At 44.1% G+C, this 21,047-nt stretch overlaps 1 protein-coding gene across 1 annotated transcript in view; it reads left to right on the forward strand.

Annotated features, from left to right (window-relative positions):
• The window catches only part of fech (ferrochelatase), a 66,686-nt gene that overhangs the window by 20,074 nt on the left and 25,565 nt on the right, over positions 1–21,047 (forward strand). The window contains exon 4 of the mRNA XM_080182339.1: positions 16,980–17,128. Coding sequence (XP_080038465.1) covers positions 16,980–17,128 — 149 coding nt within the window. The remainder of the gene's footprint in view (positions 1–16,979; positions 17,129–21,047) is intronic.

Genomic DNA, 21,047 nt, shown 5'->3' on the forward strand with positions numbered 1-21,047 from the left:
GTTCCCTCCTCCAGATCATCTATATAAATGGTAAAAAGCTGAGGCCCCAGCACCGACCCCTGGGGCACTCCACTAGTCACCATCCGCCAATCCGAATAGCACCCGTTGACCCCCACTCTCTGCCTCCTATTTGACAACCAATCCTCTATCCACGCTAACACCCTACCCCCAACTCCATGTCCCTCGACCTTCTGCAATAACCTCTTGTGAGGCACTTTGTCAAACGCCTTCTGAAAATCTGGAAAGACCACATCCACCGGCTCTCCTCTATCCACCGCCCTAGACACATAAGAACATAAGAACATAAGAACATAAGAAATAGGAGCAGGAGTAGGCCATCTGGCCCTTCGAGCCTGCCCCGCCATTTACATCCTCATAGAACTCCAGTAAATTTGTCAGACACGACTTCCCTTTAATGAAACCGTGCTGCGTCTGCTCTATCAAGCAATTCCCTTCAAGATGCCTTGCAATTTCCTCCTTAATGACAGATTCTAACATTTTACCTACCACAGACGTTAAACTAACCGGCCTATAATTCCCCGCCTTTTGCCTGGCACCCTTCTTAAACAACGGCGTAACATTAGCCTTTTTCCAATCATCCGGCACTTCCCCGGAATCCAGCGACGTTTGGAAAATAACCACCAAGGCATCCACTATCACCTCCGCCATTTCTTTCAGAACCCTCGGATGCATTCCATCCGGTCCTGGGGACTTGTCCACAATCAGCCCCTCCAGTCTGTCGAGCACTGCCTTTCTAGTAACAGTAATGTCATTAAGATCCTCCAGTCCTACCACCTTCCTATCGCTAACACCCGGCAAATTATTCACGTCCTCCTCCGTGAAGACAGAAACAAAAAAGTTATTCAATACCTTAGCCATATCCCCATCCCCTACCAGTAGGTCCCCTTTCTCATCCTCTAAAGGACCAACATTCACCCTAGCCAGCCTCTTCCTTTTTATATATTTATAAAAACTCTTGCTATCCTTTCTTATATTTTATATTATATTATATTTATATTTTCTATAGCTCTAGACTCCCCAAACAGAGAAAATCTCTTTCTTGTCTTTCCCCTTAAGTATGTTGTAGGTCTTAATCACATAGAAATATGTTTTTAAATTATTAAGTATATTCAATGAAATAATTTATTTGAAGCAATTTTATATCCAAAAGACTTCATTCAACAATTCACAATTATCTTCTTTCACTGAATTATTTAGATTAACAATTTTACTCCCACAAAAATGAAACACAAATTCTTAAATTCACACATTTATTACACTCAAACACTGACAAAATTATTTCTTTTGAGAATCAAATTATTTTAATTTGCTTCATTTTGCTTAGCTTGAGTTTAATTAGATTTACAATTTTCACTATCAGATTTTTGCCGATCATCCTCAATGTTACTTCCAAAGTCCTTAGGATCAAAATCCAGTTCTACACCTATTTCCTCATATTTGTTAATACCCTGAATATTTCATCATCAGTGCCAAAGACAACATCTCTAGTTTCTCTCGCTACATTTCCAGTATCACTTCCTGCATTTTTATTGTTTCTTCAGATATTACATATTTAATGATGGACCACATTCAAAGTTCTCCCTTCTTAGAACATAAGAACATAAGAAATAGGAGCAGGAGTAGGCCATCCAGCCCTTCGAGCCTGCCCCGCCATTCAATAAGATCATGGCTGATCTGTCGTGGCTCAGTTCCACTTTCCCGCCCTCTCCCCATAACCCTTAATCCCCTCTCTTATGAAAAACCCATCAACCCGCGTCTTAAAAATATTTAGCGAGGCAGCCTCCACCACTTCAACGGGCAGAGAATTCCAGAGATTCACCACCCTTTGAGTGAAGAAGTTCCTCCTCAACTCCGTTCTAAACCGCACCCCCCTTTATTTTGAGGCTGTGCCCCCTAGTCCTACTGTCTTTTTTGAGCGGGAAGAGTCTCTCCACCTCTATCCTATCCATCCCATTCATCATCTTATATGTCTCAATGAGATCTCCCCTCATTCTTCTAAACTCTAACGAGTACAAGCCTAGTTTATTCAGCCTCTCCTCATAGCTCAACCCCCTCAACTCCGGTATCAGCCTAGTAAACCTCCTCTGCACTCCCTCCAAGGCCAAAATATCTTTGCGCAGGTGCGGCGCCCAAAACTGCACACAGTACTCCAGCTGCAGCCTCACCAATGCCCTATACAGCTGCAGCAAGACCTCCCTACTTTTATATTCAATCCCCCTCGCTATGAAGGCCAGCATCCCATTCGCCTTCCTGACCACCTGCTGCACCTGCAAGCTGGGTTTTTGCGACTCATGCACAAGGACCCCGAGGTCCCTCTGCACTGTCGCCTGCTGCAGTTTTTCGCCCCGTAAGTAATAATCCTTCCTACCATTCTTCCTACCAAAGTGGACCACCTCACACTTGCCAACATTAAATTCCATTTGCCAGTTCCTGGCCCATTCGCCCAGCCTATCTAGATCCTTCTGCAGACTCTCCACACCCTCCGCACAATTTGCCGTTCCCCCAATCTTGGTGTCATCAGCAAATTTCGACACCCTACACTCGGTTCCCTCCTCCAGATCATCTATATAAATGGTAAAAAGCTGAGGCCCCAGCACTGACCCCTGGGGCACTCCACTAGTCACCATCCGTCAATCCAAATAGCACCCGTTGACCCCCACTCTCTGCCTCCTATTTGACAACCAATCCTCTATCCACGCTAACACCCTACCCCCAACTCCATGTCCCCCGACCTTCTGCAATAACCTCTTGTGAGGTACTTTGTCAAACGCCTTCTGAAAATCCAGAAAGACCACATCCACCGGCTCTCCTCTATCCACCGCCCTAGACACATCCTCATAGAACTCCAGTAAATTTGTCAGACACGACTCCCCTTTAATGAAACTGTGCTGCGTCTGCTCTATCAAGCAATTCCCTTCTAGATGCCTCGCAATTTCCTCCTTAATGACGGATTCTAACATTTTACCTACCACAGACGTTAAACTAACCGGCCTATAATTCCCAGCCTTTTGCCTGGCACCCTTCTTAAACAACGGCGTAACATTAGCCTTTTTCCAATCTTCCGGCACTTCCCCGGAATCCAGCGACGTCTGGAAAATAACCACCAAGGCATCCACTATCACCTCCGCCATTTCTTTCAGAACCCTCGGATGCATTCCATCCGGTCCTGGGGACTTGTCCACAATCAGCCCCTCCTGTCTGTCGAGCACCACCTCTCTAGTAACAGTAATGTCATTGAGACCCTCCAGTCCTACCACCTTTCCAGAGATTTATTGGTGATTCTCCCAAGCTGTTATATTTTTTTGATGTTTTTCAACAGATGTTTTGATTTTATTGTTGTTCCCATAAGAAGTGACACACACTGGTTAGCACTGCTGCCTCACAGTGCCAGGGACCTGGCTTTGATTCCTAGCTTGGGTCATTGTCTATGTGGAGTCTGTATGTTCTCCCTGTATCTGCATGGGTTTTCCCTCGGTGCTCTGGTTTCCTCCCACAGTCCAAAGACATGCAGTTTAAAGGTTATTTATTAGTCACAAGTAGGCTGACATTTACACTGAAATGAAGTTACTATGAAAATGCCCTAGCCGCCACACTCCAGCACCTGTTTGAGTACACCACGGGAGAATTTAGCATGGCCAATTCATCTAACCTGTTCATCTTTGGACTGTGGGAGGAAACTGGAGCACCCAAAGGAAACCCACGTAGACACGGAGAATGTCTGTGTGGAGTTTGCAAAGTGACCCAAGCTGGAAATCAAACCCGCGTCCCTGGTGCTGTGAGGCAGCAGTGCTAACCACTGTGCCAACGTTAGGAGCAATTGGCTATGCTAAATTCTGCCTCAGTGTACCCAAAAAGGCACTGGATTGTGGCGACGAGGGGATTTTCACAGTAACTTCATTGCAGTGTTAGTGTAAGCCTACTTATGACGAACAAATAAATAAGGAATATTCATTGAAAGGTGGCAATCGTACTTTAAGCTTTGCACAAGACATTGAAGGTGGCTTTTTTTTACATTTTGTTACACAATATTCACATATTTCTCATCTATCACCAGTATCATATTCTGGGTCTGACTCATAATTACGGTAAGGATCTTGGATGAAATCATCTTTGGAATCTTGGCCTCTTTCTTGCAACACTGGTTCTTCTTGCATTCTGTCACTCTGCCAACTTCTTACCTTTTTCCTCTTGACTGTTAATCTTCCCTTTCTCTGATTGCTGTCTGTCACTTTAAGTCAACTATTTTTCTCCAACATTTTCATCTTGGTTCTACATGCCTCCTGTTGGTTTTCCTTCACTCAGGGTTATGAATCTTTGGAATTATCTACCCCAAAGGGCTGTGATAGCTCAGTTATTGAGTATTTTTAAATAGAGATTGACATAACTCTAACTGCCAATGACATAAAGCGTATATGAGGACAATAATTCTGAGGGGTCTTCACAGGTTGGATGTGGAAAGTATGTTTCCACTTTGGAAAAATCTGGAACAGAAATACAGTGTGGCTCAGGTGGCGTCACTGGAAAAGATGTGATTGCACTGGAGTGGGCACAGAGGAGATTCACCAAGATGTTGTTTAGGATAGAGCATTTGAGTTATGAAGAGAGGCTGGATAGGCTGGAGTTGTTTTCGTAGTCATGATGTGGAGTTGCTGGCATTGGACTGGGGTAAACACAGTAAGAAGGCTCATAACACCAGATTAAAGTCCAACAGGTTTATTTGGTAGCAAAAGCCACTAGCTTTCGGGCTTGTGCCTCTTTGTCAGGTGAGTGGAGAGTTCTGATCACAAACAGGGCATATAAAGGCACACACTCAGTTTACAGAATACTGATTAGAATGTGAGTCTTTACAGCTAATCAAGTCTTAAAGGTGCAGACAATGTGAGTGGAGATGGCATTAAGCATAGGTTAAAGAGATGTGTATTGTCTCCAAACAGGATAGTAAATGAGATTTTTGCAAGCCCAGGCAAGTCATGGGGGTTACAAGTAGTGTGACATGAACCCAAGATTCCGGTTGAGGCCCTCCTCATGTGCCAGACTTCGCTATCAGTTTCTGCTCAGCGACTTTGCGCTGTCGTGTGTTGTGAAGGCTGCCTTGGAGAACGCTTGCACAAAGATCAGAGGCCGAATGCCCGTGACTGGTCAGGTAAGCGCTCTCCAAGGCGGCCTTAACGACACATGACAGCGCAGAGTCGCTGAGCAGAAACTGATAGCCAAGTTCTGCATACCTGAGGACGGCCGCAACCGGAATTTTGGGTTCATGTCACACTGTTTGTAACCCCCATGACTTGCCTGGGCTTGCAAAATCTTTCTTACTATCCTGTTTGGAGACAATACACATCTCTTTAACCAATGCTTAATGCCATCTCCACTCACATTGTCAGCACCTTTAAGACTTGATTAATAGTAAAGACTCGCATTCTAATCAGTATTCTATAAACTTAATGTGTGTCTTTACATCCTGTTTGTGACCAGAACTCTCCACTCACCTGATGAAGGGTCAGAGGCCCGAAAGCCAGTGCCTTTTGCTGCCAAATAAACGTGTTGGACTTTAACCTGGTGTTTTGAGACTTCTTACCTTGTTTTCGTAGAGCAGAGAAGGTTGAAAGAGGACCTGATTGAGGTGTATAAGATTGAGAGGTAAGTACAGGATGGCTAGGAAGCAGATGTTTCTCTTAGTTGAAGGGCCAATAGCATGGGGCATAATTTTAAAATGCAGGGCAAGTGGTTTAGAGGGGACTTGAGGAAAAACTCTTTCATGCTGAGGGTGATGGAAGTCTGGGATGTACAGCCTGGGAGGATCGTAGAGGAAAGAAACCTCACCACTTTTAAAATGTACATGAGTGAGTGCTTGAAATGTCAAACATTCAGGGCTATGGGCCAAGTGCTCCAAAGTGTAGATTTAGTGTAGTTTTTTTTTTATGTAGACCCAATGGGCCAGAGGACCTCCTCTGCACTCTAAGACTCTAACTAAGGGTCACTGTTTAAGGAATTGCCATTTAAGACCGATATGAGAATTGCTTTCTGCAAAGGTCGGGAGCCTTTGAAATTCCCTTTCTCCAAAGGCAGTGGAAGTAGAGTATTTGAATATTTTTAAGGCAGTGGCAGATGTATTCTTGATTAAAGGGGTGGGGGTGTGTGTGTGTTACCGGGGGTAGACAGGGTATCAGGTCATATTGATTGGTCGACCCATGTGGACGCAGTGGGCTCGAGGAGTTCTTGGAATGCTGCCAGGATAGTTTCCTTGAACAGTGCATGTTGGAGCCGACGAGGGAGCGAGCTATCTTGGATCTGGTGTTATGTAACGAGGCGGGTAGAATAAGGGACCTTGTGGTGAAGGACCCTCTTGGGGAGAGTGATCATCGTATGGTGGAGTTTCTGGTGCAGATGAAGGAGGAGAAAGTGGGTTCCCGGACACGCGTCCTTTGTTTGAACAGAGGGGAGTACGGAAGGATGAGAGAAGAATTGGCGAATGTTGACTGGGGGAGCGCGTTGGAAGGTAGGTCTGCTGAGGAGCAGTGGAGGATCTTTAAGGAGATGTTCCTTGGTACTCAGCAGAAATTTATTCCGATGGTTAAAAAGGACCGTAGGAGGAGAGGTAATAAGCCGTGGATAACGAAGGAGGTGAAGGAAAGCGTTACATTAAAAGCGGAGGCGTTTAGAGTAGCTAAGAGTAGTGGGCGAGAAGAGGATTGGGAGAGGTTTAAATGTTGACAAAGAAGTTGATAAAGAAGGGTAGGAGAAACTATGAAGCTGGACTAGCGCTTAATATAAAAAAGGATAGCAAGAGTTTTTATAAATATATAAAAGGAAGAGGCTGGCTAGGGTGAACGTTGGACCCTTAGAGGATGAGAGGGGGGACTCAGTGGTAGGGGATGAGGAAATGGCTGAGGCCTTGAACAACTTTTTTGTTTCGGTCTTCACGGAGGAGGACGTGAATAATTTGCCGGGTGTTACCGATGGAAAGATGGTAGGACAGGAGGGTCTCAATGACAATGTTGTTACTAGAAAGGCGGTGCTCAACAGACTGGAGGGACTGATTGTGGACAAGTCCCCAGGACCGGATGGAATGCATCCGAGGGTTCTGAAAGAAATGGCCCAGGTGATAGTGGATGCCTTGGTGGTTATTTTCCAAACGTCGCTGGATTCCGGGGAAGTGCCGGAAGATTGGAAAACGGCTAATGTTACGCCGTTGTTTAAGAAGGGTGGCAGGCAAAAGGCAGGGAATTATAGGCCGGTTAGTTTAACGCCTGTTGTAGGTAAAATGTTAGAATCCGTCATCAAGGAGGAAATAGCGAGGCATCTAGAAGGGAATTGCTTGATAGAGCAGACGCAGCACGGTTTCGTTAAGGGGAAGTCGTGTCTGACAAATTTATTGGAGTTCTATGAGGATGTGTCTAGGGTGGTGGATAGAGGAGAGCCGGTGGATGTGGTCTTTCTTGATTTTCGGAAGGTGTTTGACAAGGTACCTCACAAGAGGTTATTGCAGAAGGTAAGGGGGCATGGAGTTGGGGGTAGGGTGTTAGCGTGGATAGAGGATTGGCTGTCAAATAGGAGGCAGAGAGTAGGGGTCAATGGGTGCTATTTGGATTGGCAGTTGGTGACTAGTGGAGTGCCTCAGGGGTCGGTGCTGGGGCCTCAGCTATTTACCACTTATATAGATGATCTGGAGGAGGGAACCGAGTGTATGGTGTCGGAATTTGCTGATGACACCAAGATTGGTGGAACGGCAAATTGCACGGAGGGTGTGGAGAGTCTGCAGAAGGATCTGTGAGAAACACAGCTCACAGTTAAACAATTTAGTCAAGTCAAGTTCTGAAGGAGCAAGATTTTATTTGTCGTTCTTGCAAGACCGGGTGTCTAGTCAAAATAGGCACACCTTACATAGATTTGCAGCACATTTTATACTGTTTTTCAAACATTGTGATGACTTGTATTGTGTTATTCCCCCTTATTTGGCTGTTAACCTTGTTAACTTTAAACACTGTAAATGGCTTGTATTGTGTCATTCCTTCAATTAACACTCTCTCAACTCCCATTTTGCGCTTAATCTCATCACTGCGGTTATCTGTTTCGTGTAACCTAGTTAACTGTCTGTCATGTGCCTCCCCCTTTCTGTATGCTGCTGAACTCGTCCATCACTGCTGATTGTACTGTTAGCTCTTGCAGCCTTAAAAATTACACTACTTCTCACAATCCCCCCTTTTCTTTTTACTGTCTGTAATTTTTCACTAGCATCCCTTTTTCCAGGTTTAGTCCAGATATGCGCGAGTAGGTTGTTCCAGTTTGGCTAACATACTATTCACTTGCTCGTCCCAATCTTATATAATTTATCCAATCTACGTTCTTATTTATTGTTACCCACCAAAACAAGGATTCAAACCCAGCTGTAATCTGATTTCGAGCTTTAAATTCATCTGGAACTCCCCGAGGCACTCCTATGGGATCTAGATATATCTTTTCATCAAAAGAAATTCCTATCACTGATCTCTTGTTTTTCCTGATCCTTTTAATTTTTCAAATGCCAGGGTAAATGGTATAGCCAATTGGACAATTGCACATGTACCTTTCCACTGAGGGGGTAGAGTTGGCCTCAGTACCCTTCCTCCACAATACCACCATATATCTGCTCTGGGGATTTTCAATGATGAATAGTTCCCTCCCATTCCGTTCTCTGTAATGCTCCTGACCTCTGAGCATGATTCTAACTCCCCCATATTATGAGTTAATTCTGCCCTTTGTCGGTTCACACATGAAGTGTGATTCACAACGGCAGTGAGAAACTGAGGGGGTTTTTAAGTTCTTTGCTTCCACAGGAGGGAACATCAGGGATAGGGATGTGCAGTTCGGGTTGCCCCATGCTTCCTTTTCTTGATACAGGGCTAACATGCACTCCATACCTCTTCTGTCGCGTTTCCATCCCAGAGGGAAGGGTACTATTTGGGCCACTGGCTTCCCAGACGCACAGGCATAGCAATTGCTTTAATTTAAGCTTTTTACAGTGTATTTGACCCATTCTACCCAGGCATTAGTCTCCTCATACCCAGTCTCTATTTCAAGGATTTGTTTTAGGTTGTTTACTTCGACCACTCTTACTGCCCTTGGGTCGTTTTGGGGAACCTTATCATTCTAGTCAGGTGTTTTCAAATTTTTATCTACATAGATTCGGAAACAATATTTCAATTTGCTATCTTTTCCTCCCTCCTTTACCCTAATTCCAAATACTGCCTGGTGCAATTGTTGGTCCCTGGTCCAGTTACCTGTAAAGAAGGGCCCACCAGCTATGGAGTACCGGGAGAGGTTCTTAGGATCTAAGACTGGACCGCTTTTTTTTTCAGTCCATTTGGTCCCTATAAGATTGTATTCCTTATCTAGGCATTCTGATCTTGGCTGCATATGTTTCTGATGAAGGGATATTATGGAAGGGAGTTTACCCCAAGGATACTTTCCGTCGGCATAAAATTGTAAGGATTCTACCGAATATTTTCGCTGGCTCACTAGATCCCCACATATTACCAAAGAACACAGGTCTGTCTCTACTACCTGTGTTGTAGTGAGATCCAGAACCGTAACTGAGCTCATAGTGTTTCCCTTGTCCTCTTCTAACTTATCTGAATTATATCCCGTACTTGTAAGTACTCTCTTGGACAAGAGGAAGGAAAGCATTATCCAGGTTACCCCTTCCATTCTATCCCTTTCTCGTTACCTTTTAGGAGAGAACTTAATTCAAAACAGTTCCTTTCCCGCGCTCACGCCGCAACTAAAAATTGATTATTTAGAGTCTTTTAAATTTCAGCTTCAAAGGTTCTTCAGTCAGTTTGACCATCCACATGTTGGAATTATCTGGAGGTTTTACCAGTCCCTTGATTATAGTATGATGTGTCCACCCCTTTTCAGCAGTCCTGATTACTGTCTCAGTTGTTAGGAGTGCTTGATATGGTTCCTCCCATTCCGGTTGCAGCTTAGTTTCTTTCCATGACTTTACCAGGACCCAATCTCCTGGTTGAATTGTATGTACCGTGAAGTCGAGGGCTGGAGTCTGCGACAATAATCCTTGTTTCCTAAGGGAAGATATCGAGGAGGACAGGCCCAGTATATATTTCTTTACAAATTGATCATTCATTTCAGGAACCGGTAACTCCCCGACTGCCCCCATATAAGGTAGTCCAAATAGCATTTCATAGGGGGATAAACCCAAATCCTTTCGAGGAGCTGTACAAATACGCAAAAGTGCTTTTGGTAAGCACTTAGTCCAAGGGAGTTTCGTTTCTATTATCAGCTTAGATCCTCTGTCCACTTTAAAACATTAGGTTCTTCTTCTAACAGTTTCAAATATAGTTGTTTAGTTTTCTGTGCGTACCCTTTGATCCACAATCTACAGTATCCTACTAATCCCAAGAACCTCCTAAGTTCCTTTTTAGTCCATAGTATATTTAGATCTAGGATTCCTTGTATTCTTTCTGGATCTATTCTTCTCCTTCCCTCACTGATTAGGTGTCCAAGGTATTTAACTTCCTTCTCTACGTACTGCAGCTTTTTCTTTGACACCCTGAATCCCTGTTGTCCCAGATAATTCAATAAGCTATTTGTGGCTTCTATTACCTTTTCCTTTCCTCCTCCTGTTACTAGTAGGTCATCTACATATTGTAGTAACGTGATTTCATCAGGCTTTTTAAATCTTTCTAACACCTGCTCTAAGACTTGACCGAAAAGATTTGGGGACTCTGTGAACCCCTGTGGGAGCACTGTCCACCTGAACTGCTGTTTCCGTCCTGTGATAGGATTTTCCCACTCAAAAGCAAATAAGTCTCGACTTTCTTCCACCAGTGGGCATGTCCAAAATGCATCTTTTAGGTCCACTACACTGAACCATCCGTGGTCAGGAGGAATCTTGCTTAATAAAATATAAGGATTAGGGACAATGGGGTGTCGCATCGTCACTATCTGGTTCAGGGCCCTTAGGTCCTGTACCAGGCGGTACGTTCCCTCAGGCTTCTTTACAGGCAATATAGGGGTATTATAAGGGGACATGCAGGGTTCTAACAGTCCATCTCTAACCAATCCTTCAATTACTGGCTGTAATCCTTTTTTTCCTTGCAAAGGTATAGGGTATTGCTTAACACACACCGTCTCTCCTTTTTTTAAATTTATTTGCAGAGGAGGAGCGTCTAATCCCCCTCGGTTTCCTTCCCCTGCCCAGACTATCGGGTCTATTTGCTGTTCCTGTCCGTCTGTTAATACTGCCATGGTTACTGTTAATTGGTTCTTTTCTACTCCAATTGCCAAACCCAATTTAATTATTAAGTCTCTGCCTAATAAATTACTGCCAACTTCTGGTATGTATAAGAGTTGACCCTCTATCCGCTCAGTCTGGTATTTAAGCATAATTGGTTCAAACATGGGGACTGTAAAACATTCCCCTTTTACCCCGATACCATTAATTTCTTATCGATTAACTTTATTCCTCTCGGTATAAAATTCAGAGAGGATCTAGTGGCCCCCGTATCCACCAGAAACACCGCATCTTCTTGTTGGGGACCCACCTGCAGATTTATCAAGGATTCCCGGTGGATCCCCGGGGGTAGGAACCCCTGACCTCCCTAGTCTTCATCCATACTCATGAGAGGGACTACCCTCTCTTTTTGTAATTCAGGGCACTGTCTTCTAAAATGTCCAATCATTCCACAGTGATAACACCCCTTTTGTTGGGTTCTTTATGTTACCCCACCTTTTAGTGCCCCACCTTTTCTACTTCCTCGTTCCTTCCTTTCAACATACTGATACCCTCGTGTCTTTCCCTCAGTTATTGGTTCCACCCTCTTCCTCACAATCTCATCTACGGCCGCTACCATTATCTTTGCCTTCTGTTTCTCTGTCTCATCTCAGTCAGCTCCTCTTTTTTTTTCCCTTTTCTATAAAGATTGGATTCAATCCACGGGGCATTAGGGAAATAAGGGCCTGCATCCTAATTGGTTGTGGGTTTAGGGTTGGTTCTTTTGCTATTTCATTGGCTAGCCTGTCCACGGGCATCTCCTTGATCCTTTGGAATATTAAATGTCCCAAATATAACACCTGTGCTTATCGTCTACTATAAAGAAAAACTTATCCTGTGAGTTCAAGTTCAAAGCTATATCTAATACTATAAATACTTCCTGGGACAATGATAATACCAAAATTTGGCCTTTGAACTCCAGGGCTGGAGTTTTCCCAGTGACACTAGGATCTGATGTCTTTCCCTGGTGTGAAGTATTTAAATTGGTCAATGGATTATTCACTGTTCCTCTCCTCGTTACCGGAGCAAGGTTAAAGACCTTCTCCTCAGTATTAAAGTCACCCCCAGGCGCTGTGAGTTTCATGGTCATACTGCCAGGGTAGGGAGGTGATGTCCCTCTGCAGTAGTCTTCTAACACTTGGTTTTGTTTCTCCAGTTCCCTTACTCTGAATTCTAATTCCTTAATCTTTTTTATCCCCACTCCACTTCTTAGTGGAAGTGACTACTTGTTCAATTAGTCCAGCTAACTGATGTATTAACAATACTGCTATTTTCTTTGTTTGGTTTCTCTTTTCTAACTCTCTAATCTGTGATTCTGACGTTTTAATTTTCTCCTTATCGTCAGCCCAATATTTTTTTTACCCAAGACTGAGATGTGTTCAATTAATCTGGTTTAAACCTGTTCAATTAATTCAAACTAAGAGAATTCCAATTTTCTTAGTTCTGTCCTTTTTTTTCAATCATTTCCATTGTTGATCTAGTGGGTGAAATGGATCCCACCCCTAGGTCGCTCTTATCACAGTCCGGTGATACCTATCAGGGGTGATCAGTCCCCTCCGTACCACCGCTTACACTCGTGAGCTTACACCTTTAAGCTCACACTATTAAGCCGGCTTTCTTTCTTACTCACGTCTGAACATCACATCCCAGGCATCCTTCTCTAGCCTTTACACCCACTTCAAACTCCTGAGCTTTGCGTAGGGGGCTACCCCTCTTAACAACTGGTCTAGGGCTAGGTGTAAAGACAGATGCCTCCTTGTCTGTACGTGCTCAGCTCAGACCTCTCACACACACTCACACTTTTTCATCACAGATGAGCACCTACTGTACTTTGATTCACTCCCTTAAATTTGGTAATCTGTTCCGGAGCTCCAGTTGTGGCCATTCAACCGGACCCGTAAACAGATCCCAGGTTTCAGCACCAATCCTTGTAGGTAAAGATACCTCTGAGACTAATTGTGAGTCAAAGTACAGCAGTTTAATTAACTAAAGCCTGATTCAGAAAATCCAAAATAAGATTTATTTTTATCACCATTAAATATCCTCACTAAATCAAGACCCTTGCACCTTCTTACAATTCTGGTACAATAAAACAAAACATCACTTGGAGCACAGATGCACGAAGAAATACTGAAAGCATTCTGATGTGCAATCTATATGTTTAATTATTTCTACAGCTCTGCCTTTGTAACCAACACAGGCAAGTACAAAATCAAATCTACTATGTGCCTAAATGGTTATCTCTCCTCACAACTTTAAAATGCAATATAATGCCACCTTTCCCACTTGGCAGAATTCAAATCTCTGTCCGATCCCTACATAATTTAGTAAACTTAAAAACTTAAAGCAATTCACTTTGATTGGCTATATCTATTACATCACATGAGGGTCTCAATTACACAGTTACACCCACTCTCTCTCTCTCTCTCTCTCTCTCTGTACCATACAGAGTCAGCCTGCTTGTCTCTTTTTAACCCTTTACTGATGGGAGCTCACTGGCCTCTAATAAATTTGACCATGTTTGATTCGGGTGCCTCATGTCGTGACAAATCCCTTTCTCTCTCAAACAGTCATATAGTCCTGCACAATTCCAAATACATAACCACTATTAGCGTTCTCCCCGCACCTCAGTAAAAGCCCATGTCAGGGTTCCCAGTTCCACTGACATACTTCTCTCTACCTCTTTCTGCTCAGACCAATTGTAGGTCCATCCCATTCATGCTGATCCATCTATATACTTCGTGACCCATCCACAAACTCCAGTGCCTCTAGGGGCACCTCCCTTATTCGACTTTCCTCTGCTCCCTCATCACATAACCTCCCCCGCAGCCCCTAAATTAACATTATCCAGCAACTTGCATGATCAATTCCTTCCTGGGACGCCGGCTGCTTCTGTCTCACATATTTATTAAGAATCTGACAAACCCAATCCTCAACCGAACCGTACTTTGGCCAGAAGACGGACGGACTCCTGATTGGTTCCTTCACCCAAACAAAGCACAATATTTCATCATTGTCGTCTTGTTTTTATCCCTAGTACTAGTGCCCAAACCTTCCAACATCCTTCCCAACGGACTTTCTGGAGGGATGTTCCCTGGGGCCCCACCCTTCTTCCAACATCCGTCCCAAAGGACTTTCTGGAGGGATGTTCCCTGGGGCCCCACCCTTTCTCCGCGGATTCCCAGCACCTTTCCCGGGGGACTTTGTCCTACTACCCCCACTTCCCATGGTTTACCTACCACGACCCAGTCGCCAAGGCAATACTTAAAAGTCACTTTTCTTACCTTGGTCCGCAGCGTTGCCCGACCACACGACGGTGCCTATCGTTTCCCACTTACTCGTTCAGAACAACTTTCCTAGGATTCTCAACAGTCAGTGGCAGAGAAGTCCACCGATGAACACCTGGGACCATTCAATTTGGAACGGGACGCGTCTTCCCAGTTGTCACCGGCAACCTCCCTACCAGGGATGTTAGGATCCCGGACGAGCCCCCAATTGTGAGAAACACAGCTCACAGTTAAACAATTTAGTCAAGTCAAGTTCTGAAGGAGCAAGATTTTATTTGTCGTTCTTGCAAGACCGGGTGTCTAGTCAAAATAGGCACACCTTACATAGATTTGCAGCACATTTTATACTGTTTTTCAAACATTGTGATGACTTGTATCGTGTTATTCCCCCTTATTTGGCTGTTAACCTTGTTAACTTTAAACACTGTAAATGGCTTGTATTGTGTCATTCCTTCAATTAACACTCTCTCAACTCCCATTTTGCGCTTAATCTCATCACTGCGGTTATCTGTTTCGTGTAACCTAGTTAACTGTCTGTCATGTGCCTCCCCCTTTCTGTATGCTGCTGAACTCGTCCATCACTGCTGATTGTACTGTTAGCTCTTGCAGCCTTAAAAATTACACTACTTCTCACAGATCTAGATAGGCTGGGCAAATGGGCCAGGAACTGGCAAATGGAATTTAATGTTGGCAAGTGCGAGGTGGTCCACTTTGGTAGGAAGGACTATTACTTACGGGGCGAAAAAACTGCAGCAGGCGATGGTGCAGAGGGACCTCGGGGTCCTTGTGCATGAGTCGCAAAAACCCAGCCTGCAGGTGCAGCAGGTGGTCAGGAAGGCGAATGGGATGCTGGCCTTCATAGCGAGGGGGATTGAATATAAAAGTAGGGAGGTCTTGCTGCAGCTGTATAGGGCACTGGTGAGGCCGTAGCTGGAGTACTGTGTGCAGTTTTGGTCACCGCACTTACGCAAGGATATTTTGGTCTTAGAGGGAGTGCAGAGGAGGTTTACTAGGCTGACGCTGGAGTTGAGGGGGTTGAGCTATGAGGAGAGGCTGAATAAACTAGGCTTGTACTCGTTAGAGTTTAGAAGAATGAGGGGAGATCTCATTGAGACATATAAGATGATGAATGGGATGGATAGGATTGAGGTGGAGAGAGTCTTCACGCTCAGAAAGGACAGTAGGACTAGGGGGGCACAGCCTCAAGATAAAGAGGGGGCGGTTTAGAACGGCGCTGAGGAGGAACTTCTTCACTCAAAAGGGTGGTGAATCTCTGGAATTCTCTGCCCGTTGAAGTGGTGGAGGCTGCCTCGCTAAATATTTTTAAGATGCGGGTTGATGGGTTTTTGATAAGCGAGGGGATTAGGGGTTATGGGGAGAGGGCGGGAAAGTGGAACTGAGCCACGACAGATCAGCCATGATCTTATTGAATGGCGGGGCAGGCTCGAGGGGCTAGATGGCCTACTCCTGCTCCTATTTCTTATGTTCTCAAATATGATCTTATCAATTGGTGGACTATTTCTGGTTTTAACTTGGACCAAAGAGTTGACATACGAATTATCATTCCACCAAGTTCAGTTAAGATTGGCCCAAAGCCTTAGGGTAGTATGTGTATAGGAACATGGGACCTAGGAGAAGGAATAGGCCATTGGCCCTTCGAACTTGCTGTGCCATTCAGTATGGCCCTGGATGATCTGATTGTGGACTCAACCCCACTTTCCTGTCTGCCTGCATTAACTTTGTCTGTCAAGAATCTGTTTAGTTGAGTCTAGAACAAATTCAATGATCCAGCCCCATTGAAGAGAATTTCACAGACTAATGAGGCTTTGAGGGGAAAAAAATTCTCCTGATCTCTGCCTTAAAAGGGATGGCTGTTATTCATTAACTGCATGCCCTAGTTCTGGCCTCCTCAACAAGAGAAAATATCTCCCCTGTCTCCATCCTATAAAGTCTGTTTAGAATCTTTTATGTTTAAATGTGATCACCTCTCGTTCTTCTAAGTTCCAGAAGTCAACATTATTCCATAAGGGTGGCCCTTCATTCCAGAAATGAGTCCCGTGAGCCTTCTGTGAATTGTTTCTAGTGAAATTATATCCCTTTTCAAATAAGGAGACCAAAACTGCATATACTGCTCTAGATGTTATCTGATGAAGGCCTGTAATAGCCGCAGCACAGTTTTCCTACCTTTGTGTGGCATTCCCCTTTGCAGCAAATATCAATATTCCATTTGCCTTCCTAATCACTTGCGTTATCTGCATATTTTAATCGTCATGTAACTTTGTTGATAGTGAATAAGCAGTAGGCTCATGCCCTGTACTCGCTTTTAGACTGTCGGAGCTAGATCCGCCGAGGCAACGATGAGGAAGTAAAACAGCAATTTATTTTCTGCAATTTTCTTTCAGCAAACTTGCTCCTTTTATTGCAAAACGCCGTACTCCGAAAATCCAGGAACAGTACCACAGAATTGGTGGAGGGTCCCCGATTAAAATGTGGACTGCCAAACAAGGCGATGGCATGGTGAAGCTGCTTGATGAATTATCTCCAGAAACAGGTATTGCTTCAGCTTATAATGTTTCACCAGAAGAAGATAATTAGTTTAATACACTGTATGCTTATAATTGTGTCATCAATTTCAATATATCTAGTAAACACAGTTGTATATTCCAAGCATTTGTCAGAGCACCTGTTTTCTGTCATAAATGCAGTTTGACCATACCACGAAAATGGACTACCTTGAAATAAGCAGAAGTCATCATCAAGGACCTGTGCCATTTTTTTTGTTTTGCTGTTTTCAGAGCTTTAAAATTTTTAATCAGTTTGGTGGCTCCCACTATATCATACAAAAACAGAAGTAGGAGCAGGAGTATCATAGAATCCAACAGTGCAGAAGGAGATTATTTGGCCCATCGAGTCTGCACCAACCAGAATCCCACCCAGGCCCTATCCCCATAACCCCATACATTTATCCCAGCTAGTCCCCTACATGTAGACCACTTGAGCCTGCTCCACCATTCAGTGTTAGTCTGAAACTCTGCCTCAACTCACTTTCCTGCCTGCTGTCCATGTCCCTTGATTCACAGAAACCAAAGATCTATTGTGACACTCAGTACATTAAATGATGGAGTATCTACAACACCCTTAGGTGGAGAATTCCGGTGGTCCATACTCCTCTGAATGAAAAGCGTCCTTCTCCTCTTGGTTCTTGGTTCTCTATATAATCTCATGTTCTAAGTTCCAGGGAAATGACCCGTCAAGCCCCCTTAGAATGTTGTATGTTTCAGTGAGATCATCTCATTTCTCTTAACTCCAGAGAGTAAAGCCCAATTTTTTCAACCCTTAGAACTACCCTCTTCCAGGAATGAATTTAGTTGACCTATGCTGCATTGCCTCCATGGTAAATGCAGCATATCCTTTTCTTAAATATGGAGGCTAACAGTGCACACTATTCCAGATGTGCCTTCACCAAAACTCTCTACAATTGTACCAGATTTCTTTATAGTTGTACTCCAATCCCCTTGCACTAAAGTCACACACATAGTTGCTTGCTATATCAGCATGCTATCTTTGTCCCTTGAGCAAGTATATCAACATTTACAAATGTCATACCTTTTTTTTAAAACAAATACTGCTTTTCTATTCTAAGTTTAAAGTTTATTTATTAGTGTCACAAGTAGGCTTACAATAACACTGCAATGAAGTTACTGTGAAAATCCCCTAGTTGCCACACTCTAACACCTGTTCGGGTACACTGAGGGAGGATTTAGCACAGCCAATGCATTAACCAGATCGTCTTTCTGATTGTGGGAGGAAACTGGAGCACCCAGGGGAAACCCATGCAGACACAGGGAGAATGTGCAAACTCCACATTGGCAGTGACCCAAGCTGGGAATCGAACCTTGGTCTCAGGTGCTGTGAGGCAGCAGTGCTAACCACTGTGCCACCATGCCACTGTAACTACCAAATGAATAACTTCACACATGCCTACACTACATTCCGCCTTGTTGCTTATTCTATATATCTTTGTATCCTCCACACAAATTGCATTCCCACCTAGCTTTGAATCAACAACTATGGTTCCCATTTATTTCAAAACATGAACTCCATCTAGTTTTTGTGCTTTTACCTGTCAAGATTCTTGATGCATGTCCGTACTGACCACCTTAACAATTGCGATAATGTGTACAAAGATTTTATTGTAGAAGGCGTTCTGTGATGTTGTAACTTCAGTCATCCTCAATGATTACCACTTGTTCTACAATACTATTCCTACTACAAACATGCTGAGGCAATATTTTACTTTAAAGAATGTGTTTTAAAGAACCCATGATCACTAATGTAGAATTGCCTAAGGAGGAAAAACTGGACTTTACTGCCCATCCTGAATTGCCCTCCTTTTTAATGATGCCAGTTGAGAGTCAACCACATTGCTGTGGATCTGGAGTCACGTGTCAGCCAAACCAGGTAAAATGACAGATTTCCTTCCCTAAAGGACAATATTAACATAAGAAATAGGAGCAGGAGTAGGCCATCTAGCCCCTCGAGCCTGCCCCGCCATTCAATAAAATCATGGCTGATCTGTCGTGGCTCAGTTCCACATTCCCGCCCTCTCCCCATAACCCTTAATCCCCTTGCCTATCAAAAACCTATCAACCCGCATCTTAAAAATATTTAGCGAGGCAGCCTCCACCACTTCAACGGGCAGAGAATTCCAGAGATTCAGCACCCTTTGAGTGAAGAAGTTCCTCCTCAACTCCGTTCTAAACCGCCCCCCCTTTATCTTGAGGCTGTGCCCTCTAGTCCTACTGTCCTTTCTGAGCGGGAACAGCCTCTCCACCTCTATCCTATCCATCCCATTCATCATCTTATATGTCTCAATGAGATCTCCCCTCATTCTTCTAAACTCTAACGAGTACAAGCCTAGTTTATTCAGCCTCTCCTCATAGTTCAACCCACTCAACTCCGGTATGAGCCTAGTAAACCTCCTCTGCACTCCCTCCAAGGCCAAAATATCCTTGCGTAAGTGCGGCGACCAAAACTGCACACAGTACTCCAGCTGCAGCCTCACCAGTGCCCTATACAGCTGCAGCAAGACCTCCCTACTTTTATATTCAATCCCCCTCGCTATGAAGGCCAGCATCCCATTCGCCTTCCTGACCACCTGCTGCACCTGTAGGCTGGGCTTTTGTGACTCATGCACAAGGACCCCGAGGTCCCACTGCACCATCGCCTGCTGCAGTTTTTCGCCATGTAAGTAATAGTCCTTCCTACCATTATTCCTACCAAAGTGGACAACCTCACATTTGCCAACATTAAATTCCGTTTGCCAGTTCCTGGCCCACTCGCCCAGCCTATCTAGACCTTCTGCAGACTCTCCACACCCTCTGCACAATATTGAACTAGATGGGTTTTTAATGTCAATCAACAAAGGTTTCACAATTGTCATTTGAATTTTAATTATAGATTTTTAAAAAAATTGAATTAAATTTTCACCAGCTGCCATGGCGGTATTTGAACCTGGGTCAATCTTGCCCTGGGTCTCGGGATTACTAATCCAATGACAATGCCAGTGCTTCACTGCCTCCCCAGGCAGGAAACAACCTATCTCTATCAATCTTAACCATGCCTAGATGGCGAGATGATCCTAGATTTACAATTTGTCTCCTGGGAGAAACAAAAAAGCCAATAAGATGGAATGAATTTTGCAAATTGCTCTCCAACCTCTACCGATGATTGATTGAAATTATTTTGGGAGATGACTTAAAATGTCTACAGATATCAAATGCTATCGAAAAGGCATGAGATGAGAATGACTGCCCTTGTCAGTGAGGCAGCATTTGACCAAGTGTAGCATCAAAAAGCCCTGGTAAAACTGAAGTCAGTGGGAGTCGGGGGAAACCTCCACTGGTTGGATTCATACCTGGCACAAAAGAAGTTGATTGTAGTTGGAGATTAATCATCCCAATTCTTGAACATTACTAAGCCAACCATCTGGAACTTCGTCATTGACCTTCCATCATAAGGTCAGAAGCAAGTTGTTCGCTGATGATTGCACGATGTCCAGCAGCATTCACAACTCCTCAGATACTGAAGCAGTCCATGTCCAAATACAGCAAGACTTGGACAAAACCCAGCTTGGGCTGGCATGTGGCAAATAATATTCATGACACGCGGGTGCCAAGCAATGACCATCTTCAACAAGGGAGAATCTAACCATCGTACCTTAACATTCAGTAGCATTACCATTGCCGAATCCTCTGCTGTCAACGTGCTGGGGGTTGTCATGTATCAAACTCAACTGGACTAGCCATCTAAATACCATGGCTACAAGAGCAGTTCAGAGGCTAGGAATCCTGTGACAAGCAACTCTCCTTCCTATCCTTCCTTAAGCCTATCCGCCATGTACAGTCAGGAACGTGATGGAATAGTCTTCACTTGCTTAAGTGTAGCTGCAACAAGACTCAAATGGCTTG

The sequence above is a fragment of the Carcharhinus amblyrhynchos genome, chromosome 1, assembly GCF_965287045.1.
Source record: "Carcharhinus amblyrhynchos chromosome 1, sCarAmb.v2.hapA, whole genome shotgun sequence".
Taxonomy (NCBI): domain Eukaryota; kingdom Metazoa; phylum Chordata; class Chondrichthyes; order Carcharhiniformes; family Carcharhinidae; genus Carcharhinus; species Carcharhinus amblyrhynchos.